The sequence below is a fragment of the Poecilia latipinna genome, unplaced genomic scaffold, assembly GCF_001443285.1.
Source record: "Poecilia latipinna isolate Pla-1442-1.1 unplaced genomic scaffold, P_latipinna-1.0 Scaffold270, whole genome shotgun sequence".
NCBI classification, from domain to species: Eukaryota; Metazoa; Chordata; class Actinopteri; order Cyprinodontiformes; family Poeciliidae; genus Poecilia; species Poecilia latipinna.
In genome coordinates this window covers 594088-612135 of record NW_015112886.1, presented here as the reverse complement: position 1 = coordinate 612135, position 18048 = coordinate 594088, and the positions used below count along the sequence as shown (strand labels likewise).

Below are 18048 nucleotides of genomic sequence, written 5' to 3'. Positions count from 1 at the left end.
AATGTACAAGAGCTGGAAGTAAAGCGGAAGTTCTGCATGTAGATTTACTCTAGTAGTACTAGTGAACACTGCTTCCTTTGTTAGCCTTATAAATTTGCCCATTGACAATTCAGAAGTCACATAGTAAATGATTACCTACGTCAAACACAAATAAATGTATGCTGTAGTTTTCTTCTGTCTGTAATATGTAAAAGTTTTTGACATGAAAAAGTTTAAGGGGTATAGATGATTTTGCACTCTTTATTAGTGTCCTGCCATGTTTTACAACTGCATGCATTTGCAGATGCTAATTGTAGTTTTAGCTGCAGAGAGGAAACCCCAGCTTTCACGCTCCGCTAGGTTCTTCAGTCTTCAGGAACTGGCATCGTGTCGGTGCATGTTTCCCTGGCGTTACATTGGTCAGGAGAGGAGGAGGGTCCTGTAGCGGGTTTACAACAGAGAACTGCTCGGTGCCCAGTCTTGTCCCACCACAGCACGTCTTGCAGGGTTTGACGTGACAGCATTAAATAATTGAGAGCTGGGAACATGAGCGGACATGTTCGCGTGTGTTCAGTGTATGCGCTTTAAAGTTGCACACCAAAGCAGGCGAGGTTTGGAAGAATTTACTTTCTCCGTTTCACTTTCACAAAGAGCAGACGAGCCTGCTTTAAGTGGGGCGGGGGGGGCGGGAGGATGTGAAGCGAACTCCTACTGCTGCTGGCCTCAGACATCATGGACACGGGCACAGAGAGCAGACTCCCGCAGGAGTCCTGCTGCTTTAACAGGACTTTTTCCACCCTAACTGTCGATGATGTGTACGAAATAGCCAAGCTGGTCGGCGCTGAGGTGGAGAAGCTTATCGACGGCTACGGCAAAGAGAGCGTGGAGGGTCTGGTTCCGAAGATAGTGAAGGTGCTGGAGCTGCTGGAGAGCTTCGTCTCCGGCAACCAGTCGCTCTGTCTGAGGGAAGAGGAGCTGCTGAAGACGTTTGAGCAAATCCAGCTTCAGCAGCAGAAGAAGCGCTGGGGGAAGGACGGCGAGGAGGGCTACGAGAAAAATGAAATCCGGGTGAGTTTTAAATGCAGCCACCATTTTGTATTTTTTTTTTTAACGAACTATGTATTTCTCTTAGGAGAACGTTCTAACCATGTAACAGTAACAAACAGCTCTGTCTGCTGTGAGCCAACGGTTTACATGGCTGACCTCCACAAAATGTTGCTAAGACGTTCAACATTTCAACTTTTAAAGTGTAGTAAGCAATTTTATAGTGGAACTTGAAGTTGGGTGTAACTACAAGACATATATTTATTGTAACTGAAGTAGTTATTTGGTTTGCCATTTCTACAAATAACCCCATTTAAATCCCTCGTCGTCAAGACAACAAGATCAGTTACTTGGTTAACGTCTTGGTTGAGCGTTTTAAATATTGACGAATCGTTGAAGAAAAAAAAATTATCTCATTAATCTCATTAAATACAACACAGCTGGTTCACTAGGCTTCCTCAATATTACCACTATCACATAATATTGAGAAAATATATTTTCTGTAACTTCCACAGTTAAGTAGGTATTTGTAGATGGATGGATATCTAATAATTATATGGAATAGTGTCTCACTTATGTGATAATGTAATAATCAGAAAGCAGTAATGAGATTATGTTCCCATTTTATATCATAATTATAAATATACTACTTTAAAGTAATATCTCACATCTTACTTTAGATATTATTTAATAATAAACACCTAACTAGCTCACATTAAGAGATAGCAATAAACTGTTAATTATCAGATGATATTTTAAACTCTTTATAACATAGTAAGATCATAATTTTGAGATAGGTAGCAGTGTTTGATTTGGGCAGTTGTCCAGAGTCGCATTAGAAAGTGATGAGTGCCAAATCATACAATTTCCTGTTAACTGTCCACTTGAGAAGATGACAAACATTATCAAGTAAAAGGCGACACACTCATTGTGGCATATTGTATATATAAAAAAGAACTGGTCCCGGTTCCAAAATTTTCACGAGAGTTTTTACTCTGCATCGTTGCATCATAACATTAATTACAGATCCTCTGAGGTTATGATTTCCTCATCTTTCTCCTATTTCTGGAGCAGGAGCTGCAGCAGAAGGAGGAACAGTGGGAGAGGAGATGTGAGGAGCTGCAGGCCAGGTTGCAGAAGCTCCAGGATGATAAGAAGGAGCTGAAGAGCAGACTGGAGGGCACCTATGCCCAGGAAGGTGTGCTCTTTAAATACTTGTTGAACTTTTTATGGTCAACTTAGGCAATTGTCTTGAGTTTTACCATTATGGTTTAGTTTTTATGCTAATACTGTTGTTTACATTTAGATTTTACATCTTCCTTTGGGGTCGTTTCTTACACTATCAAACTTTTTAACATTTTACATGTAACAGAATACACATTTCAGACAGGATATGTTTGGATCTGGATTGTGAAACCATACAGCACCATGTTCAGGATTATAGAATGGACTGCAATGGATTTAAATTTTTTATTTTTTTTAAATGACATTCACCTAAGCATCTTGTTGCTCTGCTCTAACAAGGTAATCCCGCCTCCAGCCCTTGTGGTTTCCCTATTTTTGTCATGGAAAAGCTTTATAGAAATGCAGATACTCACAGCACACATTCAAAACAGTGGCTTAATTGTATGTAAGGCATTCATGCTAAACTCGAGAGTAGACCAACTGGTTAATACAGTGTTCGCAACGCACATGGTGTGCTTTCTTTTTGTTAATTCTCCAGGTATGAGAAGAAGCCTCTGTAAAAAAAAAAAAGTTTATTATGTCAACATAAAGAGGAGGCCCACACCGACAGATATTATCTTGTGGAAAGCATGTTGTCTTCCTAGGTAGGATTACGGAGATAATTTTGCTTTCATTTGTCATGGGTACGAATGCCATAATAGTTTTGAAATCTAATAATTTATTTGAAACATTTTCTGGGAACTTTCAGCTTAAAACATCCAGGATTCTTTAAAAACAAGAGTTGGGTCCACATGTTTTCATGCACTGGGTTTTCTCTGTCCACATTGTGTCAAAAGTATAAAAGTACAAGGTTTCCTCCAGAAAACTTGCTAAGCAAGGTGTTTTTGGGCGCTCGGGCAATCATTCATCCAAAGGCCCGTCGTGTTTTTGAGTTAAGAAATGTTTAAAGTTGACAAGAGACTTGAAAACATCACTTTATAATCATGTGTTAATGGAAGATTGGAAGATTAACACTTGAACACCAACTATAAAGTCTTAAAAATGCAAACCTTTTAAAAAGACTTAAGTAAATAAGCAGTGCTTAGCCTGGTGGGGGCTCAAGCAAAGCCTGGTGGCCCGCCAGGCTTATATTACACTGGGGGAAACCCTGCAGTATTTTACCAAATGACACTTTGTAAGTTACTTTACACGTCGCAGTCAACAACAAGCTTCTGGTACATTTTTTGTTTGGATATTTGACCACTGCTAAGTAGAACTGGTAGAGCTTGTTTGAATTGTTTGGTTTCTTGACAGAGGCAGAATTTGAAAGTGTAATTCGCAAAAGTTCAGTACTGCTCTGTCTGAAATGATACAAAACCTGAATGATAGGAAGTTCTAGAACACCCAAGGCACGGGGCTCTTATGAACACAATAGTCACTGTAGTTTCACGTCAACATGAACTAAAACTTTGCCGACCAAGAAAGATGCTTGGGTGTTTTGGAACCGCCTGTTTCAAACTGAAATGTGCTAATATCCACACCAGCTAAAAGTCTTCTGGAGAAAATTTATTTTTTCCAAACGAGGCAAATTTCTACCCACAATTAGGAGACAAGCTAAAGCTTCTAAACCTAAGAACATTATGCGAGCAGTTAGATCTGGTAGTGGCGGCATCATGCCATAGGTTTGTCTTTGCTGACAGTAAAAATAGAGGTATAATTGGTCAATTTTACCTTAATATTAACAGCAAAAAACTTTGAGAGCAGGGCAATGATCACAGCAGGTTTTAAAACATATGAAGGCAGACTAACATTAAGCTAATGTGAGTGGCTCCAACCTTGGATCTGGATAGATCATGCTTAAAAGTACCATCAGAAAACCAATTGTTAAAATTAGATCTACCACATATGATATGTGCAAGCCTGTGTGTATAATTACTTCTGTGTGGATTTGATACAATCCTCAATAAATGTAAAGCTATCCAAAATATTTTTGTCTAAAAGTGAATAAAGGCGTGTCATCAGAGCTCACCAAATAAATGTTAAAAAAACGATATTCATGTTTATGATGAGTTCAAGGAGCATATTATCAGAACAGAAAAATAATTATGTGTTATATTTTTTACAAATGAATTTTCAACAACATAAAAGACCAAATCTGTCTTGTATTCGCAAAGAAGAATCCAAACATGTAAAAGTAGACTTGGAGTTATGCTGACTCTTATGTTTTATGTGGGAGGATGTGAAAGTAGAACAACTTAATTTGAACTAGAGAAAGTAAAAGCTAATAGGCTTTGGTGTTTCATGAAGCTTAGTTCAAATATCAAGCTTTACGTTTACCAGACTAAAATAGCCAAGTTTTTAATTTCATTTACCTCCTTTTTTTTTGTCTTTTTGTCTTGACAAAACCTCAATCGCCCCATTTTCTATTTCCGTCCAACATGCAAGAACTATGTCTCACCAGCCAGTCACAGACCTAAAACTAACCATCACACAGGTTTGGGCTTAGGACATGCACTTTATTTCTTCTCTTAGTGCAGCTGCGCCATGTCTGAAGTCGGAGTCCGTTTATTCAAATATGGTGAAAAACATATCTTACTTGAATGGTATGTGTGTGCGGTATCTATCTTTCTGTGCTCAGGTGTAGACATCCACCACAATGTTTTAGTTTGCACTCCATACAGCAGTGAATAATAGGGAGTTATCTGTGGTATGTTTGTGTTAGCTTTGTGATGAAATGTTTGTGACACAATCGTCTTGTCAGGCTGGAGAACTGGGAACTCCACTTTCAGAAAAATTCTCATGATTTCCCAGAGTTGTATACTTTGGTGTTTGTCAATCAGATGTTTATATGATATTGCAACACAATTAGAGTTCTGTGAATTTGTGCATGAAGCACCAGTTTAAAAGCACACGTTTCGTAGCTAGCTGCTTTCAATGCAACACTAAGCGGATTGCAGTACCTTCGGTCTTTCATAATGTTTTGTAATGATGGCAAAGAAATCTGATAGCAGTGCCATTTTGTACCTTTGCTTTCCTCTGCCTATAAAAAAAACATGCGTTTGTTATTTTTAGATCGTGCTCAGAGGCAGGAGCGGGAGGTGATGCTGAAGCTGAAGGGGGTGGTGGACAAGCAGAGAGACGAGCTGAGGGCGAAAGTCCAGGAGATCGCCACAGTCTCCAAAGAGGTGGAAGCGGTAAGGAAGCACAGAAACAGTCGTGCTTGTACCATTTAACTGCTAAAACACCAAGAAAGATATCAGTGATGACTCACAGATGATTCCCATCGAGTACTTATCTGATAAATTAGTTGGTTATGCTGCAGGTGATCATCTTAAGGTCTAAAGTTCTCACTATGTAATTAGCTGCCACAATCAGGTTGGTACAACTAGACAGAAAAATCCTGAAAAAGCATCATAAACTTAAAGCGATGAGGAAGATCACTTTAAAGTACTACAAGAAGCTAAACATCAATTCAGAAATGTTTTATAAAGCACTCAGAAAGAAGTTAGAGCTTCTAAAGAACATGAATAAGGACTCTGGATGAGGGCGAGTCGGTGAGCGGTTGGTAAAAGTCTGAAGAGATTCATCTAATTGTTGCTGCTTGCAGGCAAGCCCAAGCGTTGTTTTTGCCCACAGCTTCTGTGTATGTATACGTGTGTGTGTGTATGAGTGTGTAGTTTGGACTGATTGCTTGCATGTGTCTCTGTGTCTGTCAGGGCACGCACACCACATGATTTATACAACTGCCAAGTCTGGGTGTGTTTGTTAATGCTTAACTTGTTGCTCCCAATCAGTTGACATAAAGGATAAAAAGAAAACCTTAAATGTCAACTGACGTAGTTTAGTTCATGACGTTTTCATTTGATTTTGTCTCCGGATTGGTGTTTAAAATATTTTTCTCTAAATACAGGGTTTCCCCCAGTTGATTATAAACCTGGTGGGCCACCAGGCTTTACTTGTGCCCCCATCAAGCTAAGCATTGTTTTTTTTTATTTTAGTTTTTTTTAAATTATTGCCTTTTTTAAAGATTTTATTGATGGTGTTTAGATATTAATCGTCCAGTCTTCCAATAACGCATAACTATCAAGTGAGATTTTCAAATTTCCTGTCAACATTTAACATTTTTTTAACTCAAAAACATGGCAGCCGACTGGATGACTGCTCTAGCGCCCTGAGCACCGGGCTTAGCAAATTTTCTGGGGGAAACCCTACTCAGTGTATTTGTTTTGACAGTGTGTGGTTTATTTGTTCACCACGTCCTTCAAGCACAAACATGGATGTTTTCGGGCTCCCTGTCTTTATGTTCAGCAGCGGCATATTGATTGTACCTCTGTTTCTAACCCCTGAGACAAACAGCAAATATCTGCCTCACTGCTCATGACGCCATTACAAGGGTGTGTGTGTGTGTGTATGCGTGTTCATGCGTGTGCAGCTCCAGGAGCAGTTGGACCGCTTCATGAAGATGAACGAAGAGTTGCGGCACAAGCAGAACGTGCTGCAGACGCAGCTGAAGAGCATGGTGGAGAGGAAGGCCGACGTGGAGACGGACCTGAAGGAGAAAAACAAGGAGATAGAAAGGCTCCAAAGACAGCTGAACAAAGCCAACGCACAGCTGAACAAAGCCGACGGAAACAGCTCTGTATGTGGTCTTGTTGCCTTTAATACTCTTCTTATGTATTTTAGACATGCAAATGTGTTGTAAACAATTATCTTTGTTTTAAAATTGAAGTCAAATTGGGGAAAACTGAATGTTAGTACTGTATAACCTAAACGGGGTTGGGAGATTCAGCTTTCCTATGAAGCACAGAAGTAGGCGCTGTTTGTCAAACCACAACTTCTCTGTTAATTTTAAGTTCAGGCCTTGTGCTGACCACTCCATAATGCTAACCCTGCTAATCTGGAACCACATACTGGTGTCAGGGTTGTTGTCCTGTAAAAAAAACCGTTTCGAGGAAATTCCTCTTCGTCAAAAGGCAGCAATGTTTTTGCACGTTGTGCGAGCTCAACGTGCAAAAACAAATAGACATGCCAAATCCAATCTGCACTGGCTGGATGATAAGTGTTAAATTTGGCCTTTCTCAAATGCAAGCATGTCAAGAAAATGTTCATTTTGGAAAGGGGAGATTCTGAACTGCCGAGTTGAACAATCCAGGAGGGGAACGGCACATTCTGTTGACTCGTCGTTTTCGTTTCTCAAAGTTTCACACAGTTCAGTTGCTCTTCAGGAGAGGTTATTAGCTATTTGTTGTTGCATAGACTAATGAGTTTCTGTTCCCCCAGCTGCCCAGTCCAAGTCAAACTGCTAAAGAGTCGGCCGAAAAGCCAACCGTTGAGCAGAACGACTTTGATCAGCCGTGCTTCACAAAGAAGGAGGTGCGGGACATTCTGTTTGAGAGGAACGAGCTGAAAACCAACCTCTTCCTGGTGCAGGAGGAGCTCAGCTACTACCAGAGGTGGGTTTTAAAGAGCTTCAGTTGAATATTGATGAGGAACATTTCAGATTCAGGTGCACTTTTGACTATTTAGTTCTTAGAGTTTCCTAATTGTTTTTTTTATTTTATTTTTATCATCGTCTATTTGCAGGGAGATTTTGAATGAGGAGAGGTGTCCAGGCTTCCTTTTGGAAGCTGTCCGATCGGCAATCAAAGAGCGGAGGAAGCTGATAAAGGCGAAGATGCTGGGGATTCCACTGAGCGACTGCAGCATCAGGTACGAATTAGAGGCAAAATGCATTCCTCACATCCCGAAATTCACCCAGCAGTAAAGTCTAGATGAAGAAACATGTGAAAGAGGTGAGAAATACAGCCATATGTTTGTCTTCAGTGATAAGGAAGAGACGGGTTCCCTGAACGGGCAGACAGAAGTGGATCACTCAGAAGTAGACGGGCCTAGCAAACCAGCTGAGTCACGCATTCGGCACCTGTAAGTTCACACTGAAAGTAGAGTTGGTTGGCCAGGCGTAGGTGTGGTTACAGCTTGAAGCCTGTAGGGGTCAGAGTTCAGGTCCAAATGTAACCTTTACATACAGAACACCCTGTATGTATCCCCACTGCGAAAGAAGGCGTTGGCAACGTTATACTCTGAGGATGCTTTTCATCAACAGGGAAGCTGGTCAGTGTTGAATGGAGGAACTGAAAGAGAGAGAACCTGTTTGAAGCTACAAAAGCTGTTGTGTCTGGGGCGGAGGTTCACCTTGCAGTATAATGCTGACTTTAAACACAGAGACAGAGCTACAGTGAAACGGTTTAGATCAAACATAGCACAGTGGCGTGTTAGAGCGGCCAATGTAGTGTCCTGTTGAGAAATAACTAGAGTTGAAATTCTGCTGCTCATTTTTTATTCATAAAAAAAAAAAAAAAAGGTCAGACACTTCAATTGCAGATCTGATAGAGACGATCGTTCAAATAGTGGAAGCTGTACTTGCAGTGAAAGGGGAGGGGTTTATCAAATGTTTGGCACATGGGGATGATTATTAATCCACTCCGTACTTTTCATATTTTTATTTGCACAACATTTGGATTTCATGTTGCTCCCATGTTGGTCTGTCACTCGAAATGCCAGTAAAATGCATTTTAGCTTATGATATCAAAATGTGAAAAAGTTTGAGTGAATTTTTTTTTTTTTCTTACAAAACGCTTTATATATGTAAATTTGCAGCAGTAAAGATGCAAAAATAAAAAGCATTCTCACATGAAGGCAAACCGAGCCACAGAAACACAGCGGCATGAGTTCCACTCCACCGCCTCTGTCCCGATCATCTGCCAATCCTTGTCTATATTTAGCTATAATCCCTGACCGCATGTCTGACCCGAGGCCTGTCTCTTCCACTCTGTCGGCCGCAGCTTCGGCTTTCTGACGCGCGCGGGCAGCATCAGGAACCCCACCCACATGAGCAACTCTGCCTCCAGCTGGGAGATCCTGGGAGAAACGGAGGCCAGCGAGGAGACGGAGCCACAGCCGACTTCTTAACGCCGGTCGGGAGAGGCTGCTGCGAGGTTCCTCTCTGCTTTCAGCCGCTCCTCCCCCTCACCCTGCAGCTCGTAGCAGAGCACCTGTTGGTTCAGAGAAAGTTATTTTAGCGCTCCTCGTGCTTGGGTGAAACAAAACTAAGTATCTTAGGAGAAGACATAGTAATATGTCAGTAATTTTAATAAACAAACCCTCTAACTCTCACTTTTCAGCTGTCTTTCAGTCATGACTTTTGCTCAGTAAGAGCTTAGACACTGATTAAGTGGTACTAATGTAAATGCAAGAGGGACATGTTTAAACTCTTAAACCTTTTTTTTTGTTCAGCAATTAAAACAATCAAGTGTATTTATACTTATATACGAGAAACATTTAAATATTTTTAATTATGGAGAAATCTAACATAGTATATATTTTTATATTTATCTTCAAATATATTTAGCTAAGACCAAAGACAGGAAGATCATTTAATTTTTCTCAGTTTTTTCACTGTTGGTAGGCAAATGCCCACATGAATATTGGACACGTGCTAAAAAACAAAAAACAACTTATTTCTAATTTTACTGGTTTGCTCTTGAATTTGTGAATTGTTCAGTTGAAGTATTGACCTATATTGTATGATAGAAGTTTGTCATAATAAGAAGCACTTATCTGTTCTATATGGTGGCATTTTATTTCAGGTGAATATATTTTTTCCTTAAACTCTGTAGTAAATTCTTAGGTTTAATATCTGTCATGATTTTGGGAGCTTTAATCCACAGGAAAAATAGAAAACTTTTTTTTTTTTTTGCCTCTGAATCATTTTATTTCCTCTTTCTTTCTGGTAGCTCTAGCATTTTTACCCCTTACGCCTTAACTTACTGTTTATATCGTTTAAGATGTATTTTTCTGCTGCTACGTCATTCATTATTTGAACAGAGCAACAGTATTGGCCGGTGTGTATTGGATATTTGGTGCCCTGATTGGCTGTTATCCAAGCTTCTGGATAGTCATGACTTCATTTTGATGCGTGCTTTCAAAGCCACCACTTCCAGCTAACATGCAGGGATGAAGTCACCACTTTTACTTTGTCTAGCCCCTCCTCCTCCCTACTCATACAGGCCAGTGGCTTATGTCATTGAGGGACAAACGGTGAACACCCAAAGAGGACTGTCTTCTGAAAACAAAGTTTGGAGTTTATTTTTGTAAGCATGTTTGTAACCGTTTGCAGACATACATTTTACTGGATGTTACATATCTGCAAAATCTGGATTCTCAATAAAAACATGAAACATACTGAAAAACTCCCCCCCCCCCCCCCCCCGCTGTATTTTTGTTCTTTTGTGACGACCGTCATGTCGAGAGAGTTGGGTGAAATGTAGCAGTCAGGTGTTCTGAATTTCTTGACTTTATAAGGAATGACGAAGGCCTTCCTCATCATCACCAGGAAGACAATAGATTCTGGGAAAAAGGTGAACACCACCATGTGTGCGTGCATGCTTGTACGTGCTTTGTCAGTGTGCTTGTGTGTGTGTGTGTCCGTGTGTGTATCATTCTCTTAAAAGCTCTGCGTCTGGCATGAATTGGAGGAAGTGGCTCCGACTTCCCGAGGAAATGTGGAGAGGAAACTCGGTGGGCTTTGACCTCTCTGGCTGCACCGGAGCCACAAGAAGACTCACCGGACAGAACCAGGGAGGGAGGGAGAGGAGACAAACTCTGCCTTCCATTGTAACCCAGAACAAGTGAGGAAGCAAGAAGCACTCAGAAAGATATTCGGTTCCAGGCGTAGGACGTTTCTGCGGTGGGTTTTGAGTGAAGATGAGGTTTCTCAGAGCTCTGAGCGCTTTGCTCTGCTGCTCGCTGTCCTCTCCACAGACACTGGATCCTGGTGGGAAAAATGTCTGCAAAGATTCAAGGTACGCTTCAGCTGTTGCTTTCCTACTTGGCGGCAGAACACACACGAGATTGTCTGACTCAGATGTTTTCAGCAATTCAGAGCTCATTCAAAAAATGTAGATGTTTTTGTAATATAATGTAAGGCGTTTAAAATTAATATTTTGGGCTTTTTTTTTTTTTTGCACTATTTCTAGCATTTTCTGTAGTTTAGGCTCTATTGATCATGTCTTGAATACTCAGGGACTCCTACAGTCCGGTCTGCTGCACTGGATGGCGTCAGCAGGGAAAAGAGTGCACTATACGTGAGTTTGAGAAGTCCAAAGTTAACTCTGAAGGTCTGAGGTTGTGTTGGATTGTTATTTATTCTCGTGCTGTGTGTGTGTGTGTGTTTATGTGTGTAGCCGTCTGTGAAGGCGAACAGGCGTGTCTTGAGAATGAGGTCTGTATATTTCCTGGAGTGTGTCGCTGCCCACCTGGCTTCTATGGAGCTCAGTGTAAAACAGGTGAGCTGCTGGAAACGATACTAGATGTTTGTCATCTTCTTAGCAACATGACAAAAGTCACGAGTCAAACAGGGCAGATGCTTTCGAAAATGATGTGATAAGTAATGGGGAAAGTGGATTTCTTGCTTTAAAATCAAGGGCCGTGTCTGTTAGAAGACCAGAACAGCTAAGAAAAATCTGCAGAAACACATTTGGATGGAAAAGATGCAAAAAACTGCATTGTGCAACTTCAGAAAAGAGTTAGAATAATAACAACTACTTTGTTTTATACTGGTATTTATTGAATATTTACCCCTTTCATTTTTCTTTTCCTTTGTTTTTGTCACACTAAAGATTCTTCCCATTATCACATGTTTTATTATCAGACAAAGATAATACAAGTAATTGCAAAGAGCTGCTTTTAAATGGTGCTTTTATTTATTAGGTGAAAATCTGTGTAAACCAAGCTGAGCCTCTGTGATTGTCCTAACTGGCTGTGCCATCAAGCCCATTAGTTTTATTGGCATTGACTCTTTTACATCACTGGAGAGGATTGTTTTGATTACTGATCAACAAATCACCAAAGTAGAAACAGCTGGACAACATGAAATAGACTAAAAATATTTAAAAGCCACTGGCACCAATGAGTTTGTAAAGGGTGACAAAGAAATTCACCCTTTGAACCATTCTCCACAAATAAACAAGGCAAAGTCTACCACCATCAAAGTGTCAAAAAGTGGCCTAATCAAAGTCTGGATTTAAATCTGATTGAGATTATGCCACATGGCCTTAAATAGGGCATTCCTTCTTAAATTAATTGAACATTTAACTAAATCGCAGGGGGAAAGTAGCATTTTGAGTTTACTCAGGAGTCGTCGTAGTCTCGCATTAAAGCTCGCCTGATGATCCGTAGCATTCAAATGAAGAGGTCTTCCATCTGCTTTGTAAATAACCCCTGTTTTGTTTTAAACACAAGAGTGTCCTCTGGCGTTTTGGGCCCCAGACTGCCGGCAGGTGTGTCCGTGCCACCCCCATGGCCGCTGTAATGCTGTCACCGGCGAGTGTACGTGCTACCCCACCCGCTGGGGTCCCCTTTGCCAGAACACCTGCCAGTGCTCTGGCAACGGCCACTGCGACCGTGTCACTGGAAAATGCATCTGTGACAAAGGCTGGTGGTCCCAGATGTGCTCCAAACCATGCCAGTGCTCCAGCAGTGGCTCCGTGGACTCCAGCTGTGACCCACTAACAGGCCGCTGCCAGTGCCGCAGGGGCTATTGGGGCATGAAATGCCGGGCCACGTGCAACTGCAACCAGTCTACGTGTAACGAGCGGACCGGGGTTTGTGAGTGCGAGGCAGGCTCCTGGGGGCCCAGCTGTGACAAGAACTGTAAATGTGACCTCTCACACAGCAGCTGTGACCCGGCCTCTGGGCAGTGCCTCTGCCACCCGGGTTACATGGGGGCTTCATGCAGCCGTACTTGTGAAGCTGGGTACTATGGCAGCAGTTGTAAAATGAGGTAAAAGATGAATTTAGAGCCGTTTGTTTCCAGTGTTAAAACATCCCGTCGTCCTGACTTCCGACTCCTGCCTCTAGATGTGGTTCCTGTAAAGACAAGCGGCCTTGCTCGTCCACCGACGGTGCCTGCGCCGCCTGTGAACCGGGCCTGAACGGCACACGATGTGACCAGCCATGCGCTTCTGGTTTCTATGGAGAAGACTGCAAGGATAAGTGTCCGCGGTGCTGGAATAGTGAACGCTGTGATCCAAAAACCGGGAAATGTTGGAGATGTGACCCTGGATGGACCGGAAACAGGTTTGCAAGAGTTTTTGAGAGGGAAAAAGAAGAAGAATGGAAATAAGAGAAATCGAAAATAGATTATTAACTAGAAATCCAAGTTGTACAAATTGCATTATGTTGGTTTTGTCTCTGTTTTTTTATGTTTCTCGTTTAAAATCCCAATTAAATTATTTGTGGCTGTAATGTGGTTTTAGTTCCTGAATCTGTGCTGTTTCTTTTTTTGTGCTGTCCAGGTGTGAGGAGCCCTGCTCAGGCGGGACATACGGGGACGCCTGCCGCTTCCTGTGTAGTCCCTGTTTCCATGGTAACTGTCATCACGTGACAGGAAGATGTGTCTGTCAGCCAGGTTTTCAAGGAGAAAGGTAAACTATCAAATCCACACTCTGAATATAGATTTTTTTTTTTCTAGAAATAAATTTATGACTCCGTATAGTAATAACCGTCCACATAACCGTTTTTATCAGAAATGGCAAATTATTTACATCTTCTTTTAAGAATTTAAATTTAAATTGGGGGTAATGGTGGTAGGAGTTTGTCTCCCAAGTCTGTCAGACTATCCAGTAGCTCGCTTCCATCAGCGTGTGAATGTGTGTGAGAAGGACTGAATGTAGTGTGAAGCGCTTTGGACTCCTCTGGACTTGATAAGGCGCACATTTACCAATTTTTTACTCTGAAAAAAATGTAATGTTTACTCTGAAAAATAATGGATAGTGAATGAATAATCTATGTTGTGGTGCGTAACAATGAAAATGTCATTCTGCAGTAATGAAGCGATTACTGGCTTACTGGTTCTTAATTTGACCGCTGCAAAAGCAGTTGATTCATCAAAAAATTTCCTGGCAACATTTCCAAATTCTTCATTTACCAGCAGGATAAAGATTTAAAGGCTTAGTAATAGTATAATAAAGCAACTTTCTATTAACCAATAGAAAGTTGGAGTGGAAGTCTTTGTGTACTACTGACAGGCAATTACCACAACAGACTTCACTGGTATAAATGTAATATTATATGGACAATCTAATGGACATGTCTATTTGCATAAGTAAAACGTCTTTATAAACACAGTTCGTTAGAGTGTATTATTATTGTCTACATGTTCAATTCATTTATTCATATTTTGCTCAAAGCTTCAAACTGGATCTGATCATCTTCATTTCTACCTACAGTGATATTTATGGTTGGGTTCAGATGAAATACCAAACAATTATTCATGCTAACAGCTGGAAAGTGGGAGCTCATCAAGAAAAACAACAAACATCTCGTTTCACACGCTAACCAATTTTATTAACATCTCCGTGTTGTTCAGCAAGCATCAAATTACCACATAAATCATTGTCGTAGTTTAAAGCAGTGCTCTGAGTGTCGCTGTCGTTTCCAGCTGCAACAACACCTGCCCCGCTCCGCTGTTTGGCCTCAACTGTTCGTCCGTCTGTGACTGTGGTGAAGGAGTGGGCTGCCACCCCGTCACTGGTGCTTGCCCCTACAGTATGTCCACCCACCTGCTGGATCTTTGTTTCATGATGCAAGTGTTTCCTTTTAAGCTTAAAGGATCTCCAATGTTGCGTGTCCACCAGGTGGTCGAGGTGCTGTGCTCGCAGGCGTGCTGGTTCCCTTGTTCCTGCTGTTTTTTGCTGTGCTGTGTTGCTGCCTGTGTTGCGGAGGAGGTCCCGCTGACAACAAAACCAGGTCTGTTCCTCCTTACATTCATAATATTACTGGTTTAAGTCGTCGTGTCCAAATCTAACAATTTCGAAGGGTTAGTATCAGAGACATTATCTAAATTCCTTGATAACTTAAAAAAAAAAGTTAATATGTTTATTTACTAGTTAAAATAAAAGTATTACGTAGTTTATGTTGAGCAATATTCAGTGCATTTAATAATTATAATTCTCATTTGGGGAAAATGTCTCCCCCTTCTGGCAATAAGAATAATTGCACAAATCTTCTCATGTAAGTTGATGCTTTCCTTTTGACGACATAAATTACGTTGCTTTTCACTAATAATCAGCCTACTGATCATGTGGGAAAACTATTACAAGTTGTGTTAAATTTGAATTTATATATCTTATAATTGACAGTGCATATTAATCAATATGAGTACATTAAAACAACCATGTAACCATGTCTCTGCTTACAAAGATATAAACTGACATTTAGGGGCTAAAAACAGCATAAAAGCTCCTGACCCTTTCATTTTAACTCCCTGCTGTCTTCCTCCTGTTGTGGCAGTGCGGCTGTGACTGACGGCAGCATGTTGGTCAGGATGAAATATCACGTCTACAGCGTCCTGGCGAACATCGGCGCTGCCCTCCCCTGTATGTCGGACTGGTCCTCCGGCCTGCCTCGAGTCACTGGTCAGTACCAACTCAAAGTGTTTTTCCTGCACCAATTGTTCCCGCAAAGTCTACATTTAGCTGTTGATTGGACTTTTCCTGCTGCTTTTACCCACACTTGCAGGAATTTTTATTGGCTGACAGCTCACAAAGAGTGGCGAAGAGAATGTGATGAAGGAAATGAAAGAAAAAGAGCTAGAAAAGACGTGGGCCAATCATAATTCATCATTACAGCAATAGTATCGCAACGGCACATTTTTCCTGACACAATGCAGACCTGTTTCCAGTTGACTGAACAGTGCTGAGTGAGAAGTTGCTTGTGAAGTTGTGTTATAACGAAACTCTGCTTCTTCACAACGTTCCCCCTGACCTGTCTGCTGCGTTCTTTGGTTTTCATTAATTGCTCCTGGGTCCCTAACGCAAGTTAACAAATCTCAGAGGCTTTCACAGAACATCTGGGTTTATACTGAGATAAAATGACAGACAGGAGGACTCTGTTTATTCACTGACTACTGAAAGCACTTGGTTTCATTTAATTTTATTCAGGAAAATCAACGCAAAGGAAGCAAATTAGTGAATTTGTGTCATTTTCCTTCCATTTGACAAACATGCACTGCTTTATGTTGTTCTATCTATAAAACCAAAATAAAATACAATTGCAGTTGTGCCTGTAATGTTACAAAATGTATGAAAGTTCAAGAAATATGACTTCTTTTTTCAAGCCGAATATACTTTAAGCTTTGTTTAGTTTTGACCTCATGTCTTGATTTGTTTCGGGTCTCTTTTGGTCAGTGTCTCACCACGACCCAGAGGTGACTTTCAACCACAGCTTCATCGAGCCTCCCTCTTCTGGCTGGGTCACCGAGGGGTCGTCCTTCGACAGTGACGAAGAGGAGGGCGAGGCTCTCTACTGCGTTCCTCCGAGAGAAGGTAGGAACTCAAACTCGGCACAGGAGCAGCGGTTTTACAACAACGTCTTCTATAAACGTCCTCTTGTGTTTCCGCGGCGCAGACATCCCGGCCGTGGCGGGCGGGGAGTTCCAGGAGATGAGCTCCAAGTGCAACATGTTCCTGGACCCGTCCGGGTTCAGCAGCGAGGACATTGCTTCGTCCTTCAACATCCCTCGGACCTCCAGCAACGCCAAGTCCAAGAGGCCGTCCGTGTCATTTGCAGAGGGGACGCGCTTTAGTCCTAAGGAGAGGCGTGGGTCAGGTCAGGACCCTGGTGCTCCTCCGCGTAACAAAGCGAAGACCCCCTGGGGGGTTCTGATGCTGTCCGCCCTTCAAAGTCAGGGAGGGACAGCTAGGACTGGGGAGGAAGATGGAGCTGAGATAGAGGAGAGGGACGATGTGGAAGAGGGTCAAGCAATGGAGACGCAAGAGTCGAGCTGTGAGGTGCTGGAGCAGGAAGCAGACAGAAGCCCGAATTTACAAGTCCCTGGGACGTCAGGGCGAAGGCGGACCATGTCCAACACAGCTGCTCATAAAGGAACCCCGCTGCTCAACGCTGAGGCTGAGGCGGGGGCTCTTCACAAGGTTACCACGGTGTATGTGACAGTCGGTAAGGCTGGCAGGCCTGTGACAAAAACAGAGCCGAGCTCTGAAGGACCGGTCCAGGCTATGCTGCGCAGACTCGGCAGTCTGCAGAGACAAAAGGAGCAGGACGGCGGGAGATCCAAGTCGAAGCCAGCCGAGGGCATCACCAAACCGCCGAGGAGGAAGCTGGGAGCTCGGGCCGCCGTGTGGGAGCAGGGAGGGCCGTCAGGAGGCGAGGCTAAGCCAGTCAGGCGGAAGAACGCCTCCAGCGGCATTTCGGAGGCTCCTCCATCAGAGGGGAACACGCCAAAACGGCCCCTGTCGTCGATCCTGAAGAGCGTCCCAGAGGTGGCCGTCGGTGGGTCAGGTCTGAGGGCCATGCAGGGTGTGGATGCAGCTGCAGGGCAGACAGAGTGCAGCTATCTGACAGTGGGACCAACGGGAGAGACGACTCAGGCCATCACCAACCAGGGAGCAGCAAACGACGAACCCTGCTATGAAAACATCTTAATCTCACAACCATAACTCAAGAGAGACCGAGTCAGCAGGTCTGATCTTGACGCAACCGGTTTATTCCTCTGCAGTGACGTTCCAGACCGAAGCTACAGCTTTTGGGATGATTGTGCTTTAGAAGACAAACGTACAGAAGTGCAGTTTACATGATGACACATGTCTTAAAGATTGCAATCTGTTTATGTCCGATTAATGTTTAGATATTTATGCAGAGTATGAAAACAGATACCATGAAACATGTCAGAGCAAGAGGCAAGAGGTCATGTTGTTTGGCACGTTATTCGCAGATTGAGTCGCAGGGAACCGAAACTGGACGGTTTGTAGAATCGTGTGGAAAAAATAAGACATCCCACTGAAT

At 42.3% G+C, this 18048-nt stretch overlaps 2 protein-coding genes across 2 annotated transcripts; both read left to right on the top strand.

Moving 5' to 3' along the window:
* Positions 1-467: 467 nt before the first annotated feature.
* rilp (Rab interacting lysosomal protein) lies at positions 468-10429 on the top strand. The gene is made up of 8 exons (XM_015033511.1): positions 468-1047; positions 2098-2221; positions 5260-5381; positions 6620-6826; positions 7468-7640; positions 7771-7896; positions 8011-8109; positions 9030-10429. The coding sequence occupies exons 1-8, from the start codon at positions 712-714 to the stop codon at positions 9154-9156; spliced, it is 1314 nt and encodes a 437-aa protein (XP_014888997.1). The 5' UTR covers positions 468-711; the 3' UTR covers positions 9157-10429.
* A 433-nt stretch (positions 10430-10862) lies between these two features.
* Positions 10863-17725, top strand: scarf1 (scavenger receptor class F, member 1). Its single transcript, XM_015033506.1, has 11 exons — positions 10863-11048; positions 11269-11330; positions 11430-11531; positions 12487-13027; positions 13105-13323; positions 13542-13670; positions 14687-14793; positions 14883-14994; positions 15538-15662; positions 16434-16571; positions 16654-17725. Exons 1-11 carry the CDS (start codon positions 10951-10953, stop codon positions 17700-17702), a joined length of 2682 nt encoding a protein of 893 aa, XP_014888992.1. The 5' UTR covers positions 10863-10950; the 3' UTR covers positions 17703-17725.
* The last annotated feature ends 323 nt before the right edge of the window (positions 17726-18048 follow it).

What these genes read in the sequence shown, in the direction of transcription:
- rilp (XM_015033511.1), top strand. Translation starts at nt 712, where the DNA reads ATGGACACGGGCACAGAGAGCAGACTCCCGCAGGAGTCCTGCTGCTTT. An exon ending in GGGCACCTATGCCCAGGAAG is followed by an intron (nt 2,222 to 5,259) that starts GTGTGCTCTTTA and finishes TGTTATTTTTAG; the next exon opens with ATCGTGCTCAGAGGCAGGAG. An exon ending in GAGTCACGCATTCGGCACCT is followed by an intron (nt 8,110 to 9,029) that starts GTAAGTTCACAC and finishes TGTCGGCCGCAG; the next exon opens with CTTCGGCTTTCTGACGCGCG.
- scarf1 (XM_015033506.1), top strand. Translation starts at nt 10,951, where the DNA reads ATGAGGTTTCTCAGAGCTCTGAGCGCTTTGCTCTGCTGCTCGCTGTCC. An exon ending in CCTGGATGGACCGGAAACAG is followed by an intron (nt 13,324 to 13,541) that starts GTTTGCAAGAGT and finishes TGTGCTGTCCAG; the next exon opens with GTGTGAGGAGCCCTGCTCAG. An exon ending in CCCGCTGACAACAAAACCAG is followed by an intron (nt 14,995 to 15,537) that starts GTCTGTTCCTCC and finishes CTGTTGTGGCAG; the next exon opens with TGCGGCTGTGACTGACGGCA.